Source organism: Emydura macquarii, unplaced genomic scaffold (genome assembly GCF_026122565.2).
Source record: "Emydura macquarii macquarii isolate MOO-44397 ecotype Brisbane River unplaced genomic scaffold, CSIRO-AGI_Emac_v2 contig_2676, whole genome shotgun sequence".
In the NCBI taxonomy this organism is placed as follows: domain Eukaryota; kingdom Metazoa; phylum Chordata; order Testudines; family Chelidae; genus Emydura; species Emydura macquarii.
In genome coordinates, this window is record NW_027132813.1 from 43,825,686 (window position 1) to 43,844,255 (window position 18,570).

Genomic DNA, 18,570 nt, shown 5'->3' on the forward strand with positions numbered 1-18,570 from the left:
CACTGCCTTCCACGACAAAATAAATGATACAACGATATTTACTCACCCAATGGTAAGAAGATTCTTAGCAGGTTTACAGAGAATATTTCCAATCATACATGCCCCCACACCATTTTGGGATCTGAATTTAGTACTCAGAGCCATTACTAGAGTACTGTTCCAGCCTTTAGCAACATGTTCACTCCTCCATATGTCTATGAAAGTATCATTTCTAGTAGCCATTACAAAGCCTGGTGGGTAGGAGAGATTTGTGCATTCATGACCTATCCTCCTTACACAATTTTTCACAAAATCACCCTTAGACTACACCCTAAGTTCTTACCAAAGGTAATGTCGGACTTCCATATTAATCCACCTATCCATTTACCTATCTTTTATTCAAAATTGCATACCAGTCCACAGGAAGCAGCACTCCACGCTCTGGACATCAGATGGGCCAAAGCCTTTTACCTAGAAAGAACAAAAACGTTTAGAAAATCAGATAAACTTTTCGTATCAGTAGCAGAACACATGAGAGGCAAAACAATCTCCTGCCAAAGATTATCCAAATGGATATCAAACTGTATTCACATATGTTATGAACAAAAAGGTTTATAAGCTCCCTCAGGAACCAGAGCTTATTCCACGAGAGCAATATCCACTTCCATAGCATTCCTGAACAATGTTTCTATAATGGACATATGCAAAGCCGCAACATGGGCGTCAGCACATACTTTTGTAAAACATTATGATGTTGATCAAGCATCTGCCAAGGATGCCTCACTAGGCCTAACTGTACTGTCATACGTACAAAACAATTAACACCAAAGTCCCTCCTCCAATACAGGACACTGCTCTATAGTCACCTAATGTGGAGCACCCACAGGAACATCACTCGAAGAAGAAAAGATTATTCACCAAGTTCAGTAACTAATGTTATTCGAGATGTGTGTCCCTGTGGGTACTCCACTACCCACCCTCCTCTCCTTTACTTCAAATTTCTGACTGTGGACTCTATGGTAGAGAGAGAACTGATGGGGTCGGGTTGCGCATGTGCTAAAAGACACGCCAATGGTGCTTCGAGATGGGAGCTGCTCACGCGAGTCCTGGGCAAATGCTGCTAAGAAGATCTTCGATTAAGGGCACAGGATGCGACAACACCTAAAGTGGAGCCATTGTGCTCCATACATGATCTGTGTTAAGCCTGTCTAGCAGAGACTATTCTAACAGAAGTATCTATAGAAGATAGGGAAAGGGAAGTCTGCATTAATGGTCACAGTGCATGCAACATTTTAGATGTGAAAATCAAGCTATACAGTATACTATGTGTATTCAACAAGATAGGGTCATGGATGTCATGCAAACAAAAAAGGCAGATTATAAATCTTATTTTTACTGTAAAAGTCTCATGTCTTACAATTAGAATGAATACATCACCTCCTGAGACAGAAGCCCTGTCAGTCCATCCACAGGAATTTACAGCAGTAGAATGTTGCCACACTGGAATCTTTAATAAAAAAGGCCCATGGACTTTCAACTTAACAGTAAACATTGCCATCTGCAGTCACTAACAATGAAGAAAAATACTTCCAAGCATTCCAAGACTAAATATAACAGCAGTTATATACCAAAGCCTAGAGAAATGAGTCAGGCTTTCTTAATTAAATCTCTAAAGGGGTTAAATAAATTATTTGTACTTTATATCTTGATACATAAATGACAAGAAAAACAACTAAATGAGGTCATAGGCTTGCAATGATATCTGGATGGGGGCTATTTAAGAATCTAGAGAGAATTTCACTGTTCTCCAAAAATGGGAGAAAGGTATTTAGCTTTCTCAGGACTTGTAAATATTGAAAAAAGTCAGAACTCCTATCCCACTTTGTATAGCTAGCTATTAACTTTCAGGGGAAAATAAAATCATGCCATGGTATAGTCCAAGGTAATTACTGTCTCACAGAATCACCTTTAATACTTTCCAAATGATCTTCAAGCATAACAGGCTTTTCAGAAGAGGGTTAGAAAGTTCACTGATTTGAGTATGACAGCTTTATTAATTGGGATTGCGCAAACTTTAAAAGGCAATAATTCTCCTCAAACCTATCAGTCTTGTTTGTTTAGATTTTTTACAACAAAACAAAGATACTGTGGACTAGTGAATGCTCTGGTGTCGGAGGCCCCATACAATTTGAGTTGCTTGACCTCTGTCCTACAGGCTTAGCATAGCATTCAATTGCTTGCTTGGCTATTCTGACCCCTGTAGCATGACATCTTTCAGTTGGCAGAGACTGAATAATAGTATAGATGTCTCAGTTTCTGCATAGCACAGCACATAAGACAAAATACAGATACTGTATGCTTGCAGCTGCACATAGATAACAGTGATGGGAACAACAAGTTATCCTTGAACGTCTGGGGTACATTGTTTTATTGCCAAGGGGCATATTTTTACTCCGCCCCTCCTATCACCAGATTTTGTTTTGACGACCCCAATTATTATGGTGAGAATGGAATGTAGTTAAGGGTGGAAACCCAATGTAGGTAATTAGCATATATGATAATGAGAGAGAGATAATTAGGTGAAAGTTGTTTATGGAAGGGTATAAGTAGTTACCACTTAGACAAAGGGGAGCACTCCATCAACACCTGACTCCATGGGAGGTGCTGCCGGTTGGACAAGAGGATCCACTTATCCCTGGCGGGGTCCCTGAAGAAAGCTGTTCCTGTATACAGCCTTCTGAGTGACTGCTTAGCTCTCCAGGCTTAGTGAGTTTGACATATTGTAGTTAATTTTAGGCTTTGTATCTAACTAGTATATTTATAGAAAACCTTGCATATTAAACCTTATTGATCTGCAAATCGGGCATACCGTGTCTCACTGGTATCCACACTGATCACAAAGTGTCCAGAACCAACACTGGGAGCTTAATTTCTTCTAACCGTTTTCCTGCCAAGTGAACTCCTGCCTTGTTCACTTATTTGTCATTGAGCGTAATTCCTGCTCAGTATCTGTGGAAGCCTGTAGGGGTCACATTTTCAAGCTTTTCTCCACAACTGCAAGGACTAGAAATTTATTTTTTTTAAAAGGAAAGCAGAGATTCTCTCCTAATCATTGGAGTACAGGAGCTAGAGTTTTAAGATAAAACTATTGCAAGACTCTTGATAAAAATTATAACAGTTAACAATAGGGAGAGGCAGAGAGGGCTAGATTACTGCCCAGTATTGTCATATGTGAGTAAGAGGGGCATGCTCTAAGCAACATCTCTGTTAGTCCTTACAACTGGATAGCTGTGGTGAGTCTTCGAGGACTCTAACCATGGGGAACCTCACCTAGAGTGGTCCTAACCATAGATATCTATCATAGAGTGTCTCAGTTCTTCAAGTCAGGAAATTTAAGATTGCAGTCAGGAGAGCTAAGAAAGCAGCAAAAAATAAGTGTATGTTGGCTAGATCATGAGACTTTAGTCTGGAGACTAGATGTGTTTGAAGGAAAGGATCTCTCCTGTCAGGTAAGTGAATGAATGTAGAGAGAAACTAAACACTTCTTATCATTAGCAAATTTCTAACTTAAAAATACTGGGCTGTAAGTGTTCTAAACTTGTATCAAAATGGCTAGTCTGAGTCTTTCCTCTGACTTTTATTGATCAGTCTCAGTGGAAGGTCCATCTCATGAACTGTTGTCCTTGCAGAGACATTGCTAACTCTACTAACAGTAATTTTCTCTCAGGGAAGTGACAAGTCTTGTGCTATCCATGTTTGCTGTGGTTGCAGCTGTGACTTAGGAAATACAAAGACGTTTGTGGGTGAGGGAGGAATTCAGTTAGCATATGAAAACAGATTAATGCTACACAGGTTTAGTAATGTTTGGAAAATAAATGGATTATACTATGAGCTGTTCTGACTTTGCAAAATTCAGCAGCTCTAATGTTACTGAGGGCTTTCCACTATAGTAGGATTCCCCCACCCCCTAAAGAGATGTGAGGGCTGTGCTGTGTTATGTACTATAGTCCATGATTTAATTCTTAACTAGGTTTGACTGTAAACTAAAAAAACACAGAAAATCATAAGGACGAGTTAGATTTTGATGCTGTGTTGTCCTGAGATCAGTGTGGGTAATGTCAGGCTTCTGGAATACCAGTGGGAGGACATGGTGCACTTTTGCCTCACCCTTGGCACTTAGTAATAGCCTGAAACAGAGCAGAAATACATATAATTGGGTAGTAATGTTTGTACTTCCCTGTCCTCCCACTCCACAGTATGCTCTGCTCCACAAACTACACTCCATTGGGCCTCCCCATTTCTGCTTGCAGAGTTAGCAAAGTTCTGCTCTGACAAACTACATTGGCAACTTTTCAGTTGCACACTTTTTGCATGCTTGCTAAATTGCAAATTTGAGTAATCCATGGTTGATATCCCCATTAGCTTGGTTTAAAGCGATCCTAGTGCAAACTCACTTGTCACTGTTTTTACTATCTTTCCCCATTAAGATGATGTAGTAAACTTCAATTTCTTGACGCTTCCATGTGTCAGAGATAGTTATATTACTCTGTGATAATACATAAACTTAAAAATATTGCAATGTGAAATAGTGGAGCACATGAACAAAACTTACCTCTATATCAGAAACCGATAATCTATCGAATTTTAGGATTACTCATTTATTTTGGAAACCTGCTGAAGTATGTTTGAATCATTGCAAAAATATAAACTTCCACAGAAGTGGTCTGATATTAATGGCTAGGTTACAGGTGAGTGAAGCAAATTTGAACCCAAAATATTTGTACCCTAAGTTCTAGAAAAGGTTAGAAGATTTTTTACTACATCACTTATTTAATCTCTAGCTCCTGTATTAATCTGTTTATACAGACTATAATACAATATAATATTATATAATTTATAATAGTTTCCAGGTTTGGGTAGAGAACTATATACAGACTATACTATAATAACATAATATACTATAATTTATAATAGTTTCCAGGTTTGGGTAGAGAAGACAGTGAAAAGCCTGCAATAATACATGATCTAATACTTATTTCCCATTTTGTTGCTTTCTATAGACCTCAAAATTCTAAGTAATCCATCCCCAAAGTAATATAGTAAATTCTTCCCCAAACCCTTTGCCCTGTCAAAGAGTAGGTGATGTATTGTATAATAAATTCTCCTGTTGAAAAATAGATGTTACTGTATTGAAAACTGAAGTAACAAATGTTTCCTTTTAAAATTGGGAAAATATTCTTCTCATTACTTATCTGTCCCTACAGACTGCTAGCATGTGATGTGTTGAAAGATTTCCAAATGCACTACTAGCAACACTCTGTAAGTTTACTGCTTTATTAATAGGTTGACATGAATGCTTTAAAAAAAAATCACTCTTAATCCCTGGGGATGTGTGGTATGGTGGTAGTATTGAAAGTTAGTTTTCCTTTTAGTTGATGTTCTGTCTCTCTAACTTCAGGTTTTCTGGGAATGTCCATGGACTATAGATGTCCTATAACCCACTTTCAGTTTTCTATCTCTCTCAGACTTTTGTAACAAACTTGATGTGTCGGAGCTCTTGAAGAAAGTCATTCTCAAGGGGAAAAATGATCTTATACATCTTGTTTAAAGATGTTTAATCGCATTTTGAGGCCCGTTTAGGAGTTGCATCAAAATCTTCAACTAGTAAACATCTGCTTGCACTCAAAAAGTTGGAGACACATGGGCTTGTCATGGTGATTTTTCTAATTACTTTACTAAATCTCAGTTTTGTACTTTTGTGCAACATATAAAGTAAAATGTGCTTTTAAGAGGATGCAGACTATTTTGCCTAAGAAAAGGAATAAAGTTACTATTCCATCACTCTCCTTTTACTGCAGCATATGTTTTTTGGTTTTTTTATTGTTTGTTGTAAAAGCACTATCTCTTGCAATGATAAAATGTTCATTAGTAAAATTCCCTAATTTGATTTCAAATCATTATTTAAACTACTAGTCACACATAAACAAATTGTTGTGGACAATGGAGGGCTCAGTTGTCCTTATTCAGGACTGATTGCATTAATCACCAGATAAGAATAAGATAAGATAAGAGCCACTGTTTGTTTAGAGAATGAAAAAACCAAACCTCTATGAAGGCTAACAAAGGACGTTGTGGGGGAAGAAATTTCAGTGAAGAATCCGAAATGATTACTCATGTTTTAACAGAAATTTTAGGGACCCTTCAAGTTTAAGAGCATGATATTGGAGAAACTGTTCAAAATCTTATTTTTCCCATTTTTCTTCTGTTACTAATATGGGTGCTCAAACTGTGGACAAAATGCATTCTGTAGCACCCCCATGGATTTTCCATGTCTTTTATAATGTACTATGTCTTAGAATTCATAGAATCATAGAGTTGGAAGGGACCTCAGGAGGTCATCTAGTCCAACCCCCTGCTCAAAGCAGAACTAACCTCAGTTAAATAAACCCAGCGAGGGTTTTGTCAAGCTGCAGCTTAAAAGCCTCTAAAGATGGAGATTCCACCACCTCCCTAGGTAACCCATTCCAGTGCTTCACCACCCTCCTAGTGAAAAACTTTTTCCTAATGTCCAACCTAGACCTCACCCCCTGCAACTTGAGACTGTTGCTCCTGGTTCTGTCATCTGGCACCACTGAGAACAGCCTAGCTCCATCCTCCCTGGAACCCCCTTTCAGGTACTTAAAGGCTGCTATCAAATCACCCCTCATTCTTCTCTTCTGCAGGCTAAACAAGCCTAGTTCCCTCAGCCTCTCCTCATATGTCTTGTGCTCCAGCCCCCTAATCATTTTTGTTGCCCTCCGTTGGACTCTCTCCAACTTGTCCACATCCTTTTTGTAGTGGGGGGCCCAAAACTGGACACAATACTCCAAATGAGGCCTCACTAATGCCGAATAGAGGGGAATAGTCACTTCCCGCAATCTGCTGGCAATGCTCCTACTAATGCAGCCCAATATGCTATTAGCCTTCTTGACAACCAGGGCACACTGCTGGCTCATATCCAGCTTTTTATCCACTGTTACCCCCAGGTCCTTTTCTGCAGAACTGCTGCCTAGCTCATCGGTCTCCAGTCTGTAGCTGTGTATCGGATTCTTCCATCCTAAGTGCAGGACTCTGCACTTGTCCTTGTTGAACCTCATCAGATTTCTTTTGGCCCAATCCTCCAGTTTGTTTAGGTCCTTCTGTATCCTATCCCTACCTTCAAGGGTATCTACCACTCCCCCTAGCTTAGTGTCACCTGCAAACTTGTTGAGGGTGCAATCTACCCCATCTTCCAGATAATTAATGAAGATGTTGAACAAAACCGGCCCCAGGACCGACTCCTGGGGCACGCCACTTGTGACAGGCTGCCAGCTAGACATGGAGCCATTGATCACTACTTGTTGAGCCCTATGCTCTAGCCAGTTCTCGATCCATTTTATAATCCATTCATCCAACCCATACTTTTTTAACTTGCTGATAAGAATACTGTGAAAGACCGTATCAAAAGCTTTGCTAAAGTCAAGGTATATCACATCCACCACCTTCCCTACATCCACAGAGCCAGTCACCTCTTCATAGAAAGCAATCAGGTTGGTGAGGCATGACTTTGCCTTGGTGAATCCATGTTGACTGTTCCTGATCACCTTCCTCTCTTCCAAGTGCCTTTAAAATGGATTTATTGAGGACCTGCTCCATGATTTTTCCAGGGATTGAGGTAAGGCTGACCGGTCTGTAGTTCCCCGGCTCCTCTTTCCTCCCTTTCTTGAAGATGGGCACTATATTTGCTTTTTTCCAGTCATCAGGGACCTCCCCCAATTGCTACGAGCTTTCAACGATAATAGCCAATGGCTCTGAAATCACATCAGCCAACTCCCTCAGCACCCTCGGGTGCATTGCATCTGACCCCATGTGTATGTCCAATCTTTCTAAATAGTCTTGGACTTGTTCCTTCAGCACTGCGGGATGTTCACCTCCTTCCCATACTGTACCGCCCAGTGCAGCAGTCTGGGAGCTGACCATGTCTGTGAAGACAGAGGCAAAAAAGGCATTGAGTACCACAGCTTTCTCCACATCCTCTGTCACTAGGTTGCCTCCCCATTCTGTAAGGGGCCCACACTTTCCCTAATCTTCCTCTTGTTGGTAAAATACCTGTAGAAACCCTTCTTGTTCCCCTTCATGTCCCTTGCTAGCTTCAATTCTAATTGTGCTTTGGCCTTCCTGATTTCATTCCTGCATGTTCGAGCAGTATTTTTATAATCCTCCCTAGTCGTCTGACCAAGCTTCCATTTCTTGTAAGCTTATTTTTTGTGTTTAAGTTCACCAAAGACTTCTTTGTTAAGCCAACATGGACGCCTACCATATTTGCTATTCTTTCTACACATCGGGATGGTTTGTTCCTGAGCCCTCAATAAGGTTTCTTTAAAATACAGCCAGTTCTCTTGGATTCCTTTCCCCCTCATATTAGCCTCCCAGGGGATCCTGACCATCAGCTCCCTGAAGGAGTCAAAGTCAGCTTTTCTGAAGTTCATGGTCCGTATCCTGCTGTTCTCCTTTCTTCCTTTTGTCAGGATCCTGAACTCCACCATCTCATGGTCACTGCTGCCTAGGTTGCCACCCACTTCTATTTCCCCTACCAAATCTTCTCTGTTTGTGAGCAGCAGGTCAAGAGAAGCATGGCCCCTAGTTGGTTGCTCCAGCACTTGCACCAGGAAGTTGTCTGCAACACTCTCCAAAAACTTCCTGGATTGTTTGTGCTTTGCTGTATTGCTCTTCCAGCAAATGTCTGGGAGATTGAAGTCCCCCATGAGAATCAGGTCCTGTGAACTGGAAACTTTCTCTAGTTGACTGAAGAAAGCCTCCTCTATCTCGTCCTCCTGGTCTGGTGGTCTATAACAGACATGTCTTGCATACATATGGGAGAGTATCTTCATTCCATTTTGAGGAGGGGCTTTCTGGTATGGGAAGTAACACTGCAATGTTAGAATGGTCTCACGAATAACTGCTTGCAGTAGAGTATATCAGTGTGAAGTTCCCCTAGTGCAATCTGGACTGGTGAATGGCTGAGTCATCACATGCCCACCTTATTCTGCTCTGCTGTGAGAACCCCCGCTCCTGGGCTGTTTACGCACAGCCTCCAGCAAGCAAGTGCTCCTAACTAAATGAGTGAGTGCTTCCAGCTGGTCACTCTTCGGATTATACAATGGAATGACCCGAGCTAATGCCCCCAGTCCCAGATGTAACCCTCTTACAATGTTCAATACTGCCTACTGAATAATGTAAGATCATATACATTTGGCAATTTAACAAATAAATTGATACGCACCAGCATTGTTATTCCCAGTGAAGACTCCGACACGCTTCAAACCAAATGCACTGCTTTAGAACAAACACATTTATTAACTACAGAAGGATTTTAAATGATTTTAAGTCAAAGGATAGCAAGTCAAATTTGGTCAAGAGAAAACAAAAGCAAAACATATTCTAAACTGAGCTTAACACTTTCAGCAACCTTACAAATTTAGGTGATTCTCACCACAGGCTGCTGGTTTCCCTTCAGCCAGGCTCTGCCTTTTAGTTAGCACGTCAGTTACTTGGTGGTGTTGTAGATGGAGGTGGAAGAGAGAAAGCATGGCAAATGTCTCTTTTTTATAATGTTCCTTCTCCCCTCTGGGGATTTACTCACCCCCCCTCCTCCTGGTCAGGTGACAAACTATGTACTTGTATGACTGACTCCACATTCAAGCAACCTAATTACTTTAAGTTAAATTACTATTTTAAACAAATTAAAGAGAATTTAGATTATTGGAAACACCTCTATCAAATTGCCTGAAATATTTCTCAGTGGAATTTCTCCCATACTAAACTTTCTTTTCTATGTTTTGCTGGTAATGCCTATTGAGTTGAGTTCTTTAAAAATCTACATTTAATATATCTGAAGTTTGTCTGTTTGGTTTAACAAGAAGCCAAGAATAGGAGCTATATGGCTCACTTAAAGGAAACATGCTGGAAGGCTGGCACTACATGTGTACTTAATTCTGAGCTGCCAGGACTGGAGCTCTATAATGGAGGCCTTATTTCCCAGTTTTGCCACAAGTTACCCCTCCCACTGTTCCTTCCACAGTGCTCCCCACATTAACAGTAATGGAGGAAAGACCAGAAGACAATTGGTTTTGTATTGTCTGTTTTGAATATTTAACTTTTGACATTTAAAAACACTTAGGCTGCAATAATTTAAAGAGACAATCTTTTGAATGTACAAGGCAGAGTGAACTGGACACTATTCTTATCTCTGGATCTTCAGGGCTAATTTCTGTATTCAGCCTTGTGTCCAAAAAATAGGATTGTACTGATTTACTCCTTGGGAGCAGATCTGTTGAGTAAGAACGCTCCATTTTCAGTCTCTTTTGGGGTAGAATCACACACTAAAAATGTGAAGTAAATATAAACCAGTGCACTGGTGTCTGCCAGAGTCTGTAGTCGGCCCGAAACAATCACTGAGTGTGGAATGCTGAAGCCTAACGATTAAATATGAGCATTTAACTTTTTCACTGATCACATGAAAATCTGCACAATATACTTTAAGTTGCAGCTCACTTTAGTATTGCAGAACTTGGGTTGTAGGCTGAGTTTGGGAGTGTGTCCATTAGTTATCTCTCTTCTCCTCAGAACCCTGTTGTAACCTATTTGTTTTTCTGGCATATTCACCTTCGGTTTCAATGGCTGTTATGAGCTCCATACAAATATAGAGAAAATACATGGGATTAATCTTTCTACGTGCTTAAAAAATATGAAGTACCAATTACCCTCCAACAGAGGTGATGGGGTACACTGAAGCTCAGCGGTCAGGAACCCGTGAAGTCAGTGGGAGTCTTTCCATTTACTTCAGCTGGTTTTGGATTAGACTCTAAGTGATTTAGCTGTGACCAGATCAAGTTAATGGCAGTGCTGTGAATAAAACTCAAGAGTTTCTGGCTCTAAGCCTGGTGCTCAATCCATTAGTTTATGCTACCTTTTGAAGAGTCAAAGCAACAATGGTAACTTGTAGTAAGTATAATATTTTAAATACTGTAGAATAATAAGAAAGTTCATGCCCTTATTAAAAAAAAAAATCCTGAAGCACTATCAACAATTAATTCATTTGACTGGTGGTTTGAATTATCTCTTTTAGTAGCCCTTACTATTAATCCACCCATTTAGTTCAATGAAGCTGTTTTCTCAATTTGTATAACACCATTAATGTAGATTATTTTATCTGAGCTTGTGAGGTGATAAACTTATTTCTCTGTACCAGTGAGCGAGGAATATCTTGCTAAAATCTGAGTTCTAAACTGAAGGAGCAGAGCAGAAGCCTTTTGCATTGGAATCACACTTGGGCTTTGTAGCAGTCAAGCTTTAGAGGCCTTGGAATTTGTGGGGAAGAACCACAGAAATTGTGTACTTTTATTGCTGTCATTAGTTTTGCACTTGAGGTGCAAAGGCCAGGGCTGTGACAGCAGAGAAGAAAAACTTTTAGAGCTGCCTTCAAAATGAAACAACAGATAAAATTGCATTTTATTGCATATATAAAGTAAGAAGCAATGCCCTCATATTTTTAATGACAAAATAATAACTGTACTTTACTTGCAGCATCCAGATGCTTGAATTATACATGCTAAACACCTGTTTAAAAAATTACAATTTCTAGATTGCCAACCACAGAGTTAATATCTACTGCAGAAATAATATTTTCTGCATGTGACATCAAGTAAATAGATAAGCAGCAGTATGAGGAAATACACAGTAAACTCTTTTTTCCAAAGACCTGTACAGTAGATCTCCTGGATTTTTAGGTTAATGGGATTTTGTTAATTACTTAATAAAAACCATAGGAATAGAAATAGGTTACCATGCTGTGGCAATGAAGAGTGTCCTCACTGGAACTGTATGCCGTGGGTCCTTTGTCCTGATGACTGGAAGAAAAGGGGTTTTTGCCCCTAAGGAGGGTCCCTCTGCAGTTGGTGGCAGAGGTGAGGAAGGGGAAAATATACCCGGACAGAGGAATGAGAAGTGACTGGACTGGGTAAGAAGGGACTGCCCTTCCTGGAGACCAAAGGATCTTACTGTAATAAGGCTGGCAACACCCACCCTCCCATCCAGGGAATCAGAGTAAGACTGGATTTTTCTTCATGATCTTCTGTGGGTATTACACTAGTTACCTTTTTCCTGAGGGGGCTGGGAAGGATTTTTTCGCCACTGCCAGATTGGTCAAGGTAGGGTGGATTTTTTTTGTCTTCCCCACAGTGGGTCAGGATCAAGGACCCATGGAATAGTGAGAAATTTAGGTTAAAATGTCACAACTTAGTAACTAAGAAAATAGGGTAGATGTCCAGTGCAGGTACTAGTTATGGAAGAGATATGGTTATTGGATTGGAAGGGGTGTACCCAGATATTTTAAGTGAATGAAGTTGTGGCCTGAATAAACCACATTCAATGCTTTTTTTTTTTTTTTTTTTTTTTTAAACGGTGTGCTACAATTGTTGCATATTTGAGAAATTTTTGTGGAGTAGAATGGCTAATCTCTCATGTCTGCTTGTAGTGTGGTGGTTTAGATAGAAAAATTTGAATATTCAAGGAAAATAATACAGATTTTAAAAACTGATTTTCATTACTAAAAATTAGACCTTAACATGCCTGAAAAAATTAAATACCTCATAACAGAAACCCTAATTGCAACAATCTTTGTTCTTGAAATATACATGTGATTCCTCCATACCAAACAGAAGCTGAATCAGAGGATTGACAATGGGATATGCTAACGACCAGGGTCAATAACCAGTGACCTAAATGAAATGACCAAAATCCTTGTCATCTCTTAGCTGTTTGGTTGGGTAGATTGCTATCTCTGTGGGAGGCCTTTTTCTCTTTTTTGCTAACTGGTGCACCGTTGATAGCCCACTTCAACTTCCCTAGATAGATATAACAGGGGCCCATTTAGACCACTGCTATCTGATCGATCCTCCCACTGGTTCATGGAATAAAACCTGCCAGCCTATCGAAGACGGAAGAGGATAATAACACATTTTGTCCAAAAAGTATCACAAACACAGTCTCCTGCCCAAGAAAACATAGTTGAAATAAACATGCAGCATACAACTTGAACAGAACAGTAAATGCTAAAGGAACATTATAGACCTTATAGAGGGGGAGTGTGTGTTAAAAATGGGATTAAACTTGGATGTTTTTGGATCTAAAACATGAGCTCAGATTATGATATTTAACAATATTATATCATTTATGTAATGACCAGAAGATCATCTACATAAGTTAGATAGATCTGTCCTTTACAAACTTCTAATCTAAGGGACAGATCACATAATTATTCATTGGAGTGGCCAATATGATTACTTGCATATAGATAACTCATGTGAGTTGAGGTTGCAGAATCTGGAGGGAGATGATAATTCATACAAAATTATCCTTTCCTTTTTCTTCTTAACCCTTCCCCTCACCTGATTTCTTGCTGTGTTTTTAATCCTTGCCTCTTTTCTCTATGTGCCTTTACCATGGAGCTTTAAGTAAATTTTACTGTAAGGTTAGATTGCTGATATATTGGACTTTCAGGGGAACCAATGTCCGACCCTTTAACAGAATACTGCAATAATATATCGAATACAGCTCTTGGCTCTGTGGTTATAAAAGAACTGTCAGTACTTGTGAGTGGTAACTACATTCTAATCATTCTTGGTGGTGGTATTTGTATAGGTTGTGGAGAGCACCTTGTAAGGACCATACTGGCCAGAGAATGTTCACGTGCTTTGCAAACAGAAGATGCCCACCAGGCTCTACTAGAGACTATGCAAAACAAGTTTATTAGTAAGTATACAATTCATCAGAAAACTGCCTAATCCTGCATGTTTTTTCATTTCTGTTTGAAAAGCAAAACTGTCCATTAAAATATAATCAGAGATATATTTGCAGTTCCTCTTAGAGCTACTCGATGATCTTGAAGCGGTAGACAGAGATTAAATAGTATGTTGCAATGTATTTAGTGAATGATAAATTACACTAAAGAAATGTGTTACTTGATTGGGAAGTCATTGAATGTTAAGAGCCAGGGAACAGATGATTTAGAGAAAGAAATTTCGTAGGCTGAATCACTGACTATAGTATAGAATGAGTTTGTTAAGAATTAGTGGTTTAATAATTATAGAGGCTATAAAATGATTCTTCCTATGCTCTTTTTTTTTTACCTTGTGGAAATTAAGATCCATTTGATCTTTTTATTAAAAATCCTTTGTGTGGCTAGATTCTGGTTTATGAATTGCATAATTAAATTTTTTTCTGAAAAAGAAATAAAGATTTCACTGAAGACAGTAAATAGAAAAGTCAAACACTGATTTTTTTTTCTTCCCCCTTAATCTAGAGATTACAACTGTGGATCCTATTAATTCATTTTATGTCACATATTTTTAACTATTTTGTTGAACATACAGATGAAAAATATGAATTCGAAACTTGAGCAAAATAAAGTAAGAAAACAAATGTCACCCAAAATTTGGATGTCAGGTTTTCACCATCTAATGAATTCTAGGTAAACCTAGGGGCCAGGAGATATCATAGATTACAGTGAGACTTTTGGCATATGTAATATGTCAGGCTGCACTGAAGTCTAATCTTCCAACATTTGAAAGTATAAGTAGTGTTTAAGTTCCTAAGCAATTGTGCCTCTTAAGTGTGCAAGTACCTTCCTTCGTGGTGATGTGGTCATAGGCAGTGCCTTATTGGAAAACTTCTTAACTGCAACTAATTGCTTATTTTTATTTCAGTCTAGAAAGCCCATGTTAAACCTAGAGAGAGAGATAGACACACACACACAGAGTATATAGGTGTGTGAGTCTCTAGCACAGTGATACTCAGACTGAGGCTCAGGAGCCACAAGTAGCTCATCAATGTGACTCCTGTGGCTCTTTGCAGCACATGATATTATAACACTATGATCTTATGTAGTGGATTGTTCTATTTTTAAATGATAAGTGGCTATTACATGTCTGATGCTGGTAAGCCAATTGCCAGCTCTGGCTGAGGCCTAGGCATCAGGTGACAAACTCATAGCTGGAAGCCAGGCCAATTCACTTGTGTATTGGTATAGATCAAAATGATTGTTAAAGGTATAAGAATGGATTTGGTTTTTAAACTTCATGAAAACTAAAGGGATGTTAAATGCACGGTTTTCACTTATCTATATTTTGTTATAATTAGGGCCCTACTAAAGTCATCATATTTTAGATAATACTTAGTCCTGCCATAAGTGCAGGAGTTGGACTAGATGACCTCTCGAGGTCCTGTCCAGTTCTGTGATTGCCATCCAGCTCTGAAGGCAAAGCCAACACCAGCAGCAGCGCAAAAGTAAAGATGGCAATATTACGACGCCCCTACAATGGCTTTATGACCACCCCTCCATGATTCCATTTTGGGTCAGGACTCCTACAGTTTCAACACTGTGAAATTTCAGATTTAAATATCTGAAACTGTGAAATTAAGATTTTTTAAATCTTATGACCGTGAAATTTACCAAAATGGATCATGAATATACACATCTTATGTAATTTAGATAATCCATCAAACAAGAAAGAGGCCATGTGTAATGCAAATGAAGAACTTTTAACAGGAAAGTGCTAATTGTTGAGCATTTGAAGCCCAGTGATCATTGTATGTCATGATCAGAGATCAAAATCTCTTAATGCATTCCTCTCTCTCCACAATTGAAGGAAGAACCCATGTGGGTAGTCATCCTGTCAAGTTCTTTTCTCTGAGAAGAGGCTATAAGTATGGACACAAGGAAAAATTCTTCATCTCTGGAGTGTTTGGAGTCTAAGAGGGCAGAATAACTAAACGAGAAGACGGAAATCCCCAGAATTATTTTGGATAGCCCTGAAAGACTTTTGGGAAACTAGCAGATTATACTTTCAAATGGTAGAAGAGATTTAGTAGACTGTGACTCACCCGTACGTACATTTTTACCTGCTTTAACCTCTCAATAACTCTCATTCCTTTTTCTTAGCTAATAAACCTTTAGTTAGTTTCCTATAGAATTGGCTGGCAGTATTGTCTTTTGATGTGAGATCTAGGATGGAGACTGACCTGTATTTTGTGGAAACGGAGAGAAAAACTCTCTGATAGGTTCGGTTTGGGATACGGGGGGTTAAGCGAGACAGTGATGATTCTAGGGGTTTGCTTAACCAATAAACCCTTTATTTTATAATAAACAATTCTATCCTTATAATAAACAGTTCTATTTCTACAATAAACAGTTTCACAGCAAGCAATTGCACAGCAAACAGTGATAGCAAAGGGCAGGAGAACTCCGTGCACGAAAGGACAAAATGTGCCACCCAAGACTTTAGCGTTTTGTGATCTCTCCTGGATCAACGCGTGGCTGCCAGCATGTGACACTAGGGTGCCCGGTTTTGGAGTTCCCCAAAGAAGTTACAAGACAAACACAACAGAAAACAGTTAATCCATACTCACAAACATTATATACAGGTATACTATGCTGGCCAAATTCAGTTGCCGTTTGCTTTAGATACTGCAGACGGGAGAGAGCCACTGTGAGTGATCAGTTCACAGTGAAGCGGGCTAGTGAAGATGTGTCAGCCCGCCGAGCCAACACGACCAAGAGATACAGGGGTGCCAGGTAGATTCAATTCCTCTCTGCCTTCTGCTACCTGGGTTTGAACTTTTATAGTTTCCCCTGGTCAGCAGAGGCTAAGCCCCATTGGTTGCTATTTGCTGCATGACCTTCTAAGGTCATGGCTCAGAGTTTAGCCAACCAGGTGCTCCTGATTTCCCGGGCAGGTATGAACCAGCCAACCAGGTGATTACAATTATCCTGGGCAGTTGCTGACCATGCACCAGACGGGTGGGGTCACTTCATTTCCTTATAAGGAGACAGGTACATGCGGCTCGTGCTGCTGAGTCAACCCTCCCTAGGCTGCCTCTTTATCCACATGGGGGGGGGGGGGGGCAGTGCATGTGGTGCTGCAGACGCCACTATGCAATTCAGTCTCCACATGTTTGTAACTGGTCTCTTGGGACTGGGTACAGTCTGAATATTTTGTGATTTTTGGTGTAATCTGTTTATCACATAGTCCAGCTTGCCTGTGTGGCAAGATAGACTAGAGTGTCTAAGGGCACAGGCTGTGACTCCATGATAAGACCAATACAGTGATCCAGGAGTTCATATTTGTTACTGGTGTGGTGAAATCTAATTATAGAACATACCTCCAGTTTGAGATGTCTGCCCTGCTTTTGACAGTCTGCCCTGAGGTAGGCACTCATGGTCGTGAGCCACTCCAGATAGCATGATAATGTGGTGTATAAATTCAATGTTCTTTAGTATGAAATCTTGTAAATCCAGTACAAACAGTGTTAAAGGACATTATTATATTGAACACTACCTAGTCTTTTATCTGCTTCCTCCTATGGAGCTAATAGTGAAGAGAATAATAGAGAAAGCTGAAATGTTTGGTGAAGATCTTGAAAACCATAGTAAACACAAACCCCCTTAATATTATCACCTGTTGGTAGTTTTCAGTGCTGGCTGCTCAGGACAGGCAATTGTATCTGTAGTATACAGGTCAAAATACCACACATTTAGAGCAAGGATACAGAAACAGGCTGGAGAGAGAAGAATGGAACTGAAGTAAGAATGGGAACTGGATTATGGAGAAAACAGGACTATCCCTTAGAGTATATTTCTTTCCTGGTTTAGAGTCCTCACTGTAACCCTTGAAAGCCAGATTCAGCAAAGCACTTGAGCTCTATTAAAGTCGATTGGACTTAAGTACATTGTTGGGTGCTTTTGCTGAGCTTGGGTCTTCTCCTGCCTACTCGTCCTCACTTGTCATGCAGTTTGTTGCATTATGGCTTTTCTTAAAAAGCTGTGCTTGTGAGTGTTTCAGAATGGATTCTTCTGCACAAGCACTTCAGCAAGGTAAACTTAATTTTTAGTAGTCTTGAGGAATGTATTGTCAATAGGCTGTCCAGATAGGACAAAATAATGAGAGGACAGTAGCATCCATGGTTCTCTGTTGATCCAGGTGGTAAGTGCATAGATAACCTTTGTGACTTCATAACTCTGCTGCTACATGCAAGGGTTTGGGAGGAGAAAAGAAAGGGTGCTGTGGAGGAAAACATGAGTAAAATAATAAGTTAGAATAGTGTAATATTGATGGAACAAATACTGAGGAATCAGAAACAGAAGATAGTGCGCAAAAATCTTGAGAAGGGAAACATGAGAGCCTTTGGTCGTAAATTTAAGTAAAAAAAATTGATGTAAATGAAACTATTCTGAAAAGATTAAAAGAAATGCCAGTATATAGAAAGAGAAAGTGAAAAGAGATTAGTTTGAAAAAGTCTGTAGACTTTTTCAAATTTAGTGTATGGCAGTAAGGCTATTTGAAAACCAACACAGTAACAATTTATACATATAGTTTTACAGTGTGTCATAGTTACCTCTGACAGGTGCTTTATAAAAACATGAGAAAGAAGGGCAGATTGACTTAAATGTTTTGTGTGATAGGGCATCTGTGTTTTTCTGTGTCTAACCTGGATCTTCTGTACTGACTGCAAGTT

At 39.6% G+C, this 18,570-nt stretch overlaps 1 protein-coding gene across 4 annotated transcripts in view; it reads left to right on the plus strand.

Annotated features, from left to right (window-relative positions):
- TASP1 (taspase 1) overlaps positions 1-18,570 on the plus strand; it is a 186,216-nt gene that overhangs the window by 97,609 nt on the left and 70,037 nt on the right. For 2 of the 4 annotated variants that reach the window (XM_067565290.1, XM_067565293.1), the window contains exon 11: positions 13,699-13,809. The exons of 1 other annotated variant lie outside the window; for it this stretch is intronic. In XM_067565290.1, coding sequence (XP_067421391.1) covers positions 13,699-13,809 — 111 coding nt within the window. Of the gene's footprint in view, positions 1-13,698; positions 13,810-15,704; positions 15,958-18,570 lie in introns of those variants that run through there. One more of the 4 variants, XM_067565292.1, reaches the window with a different exon arrangement.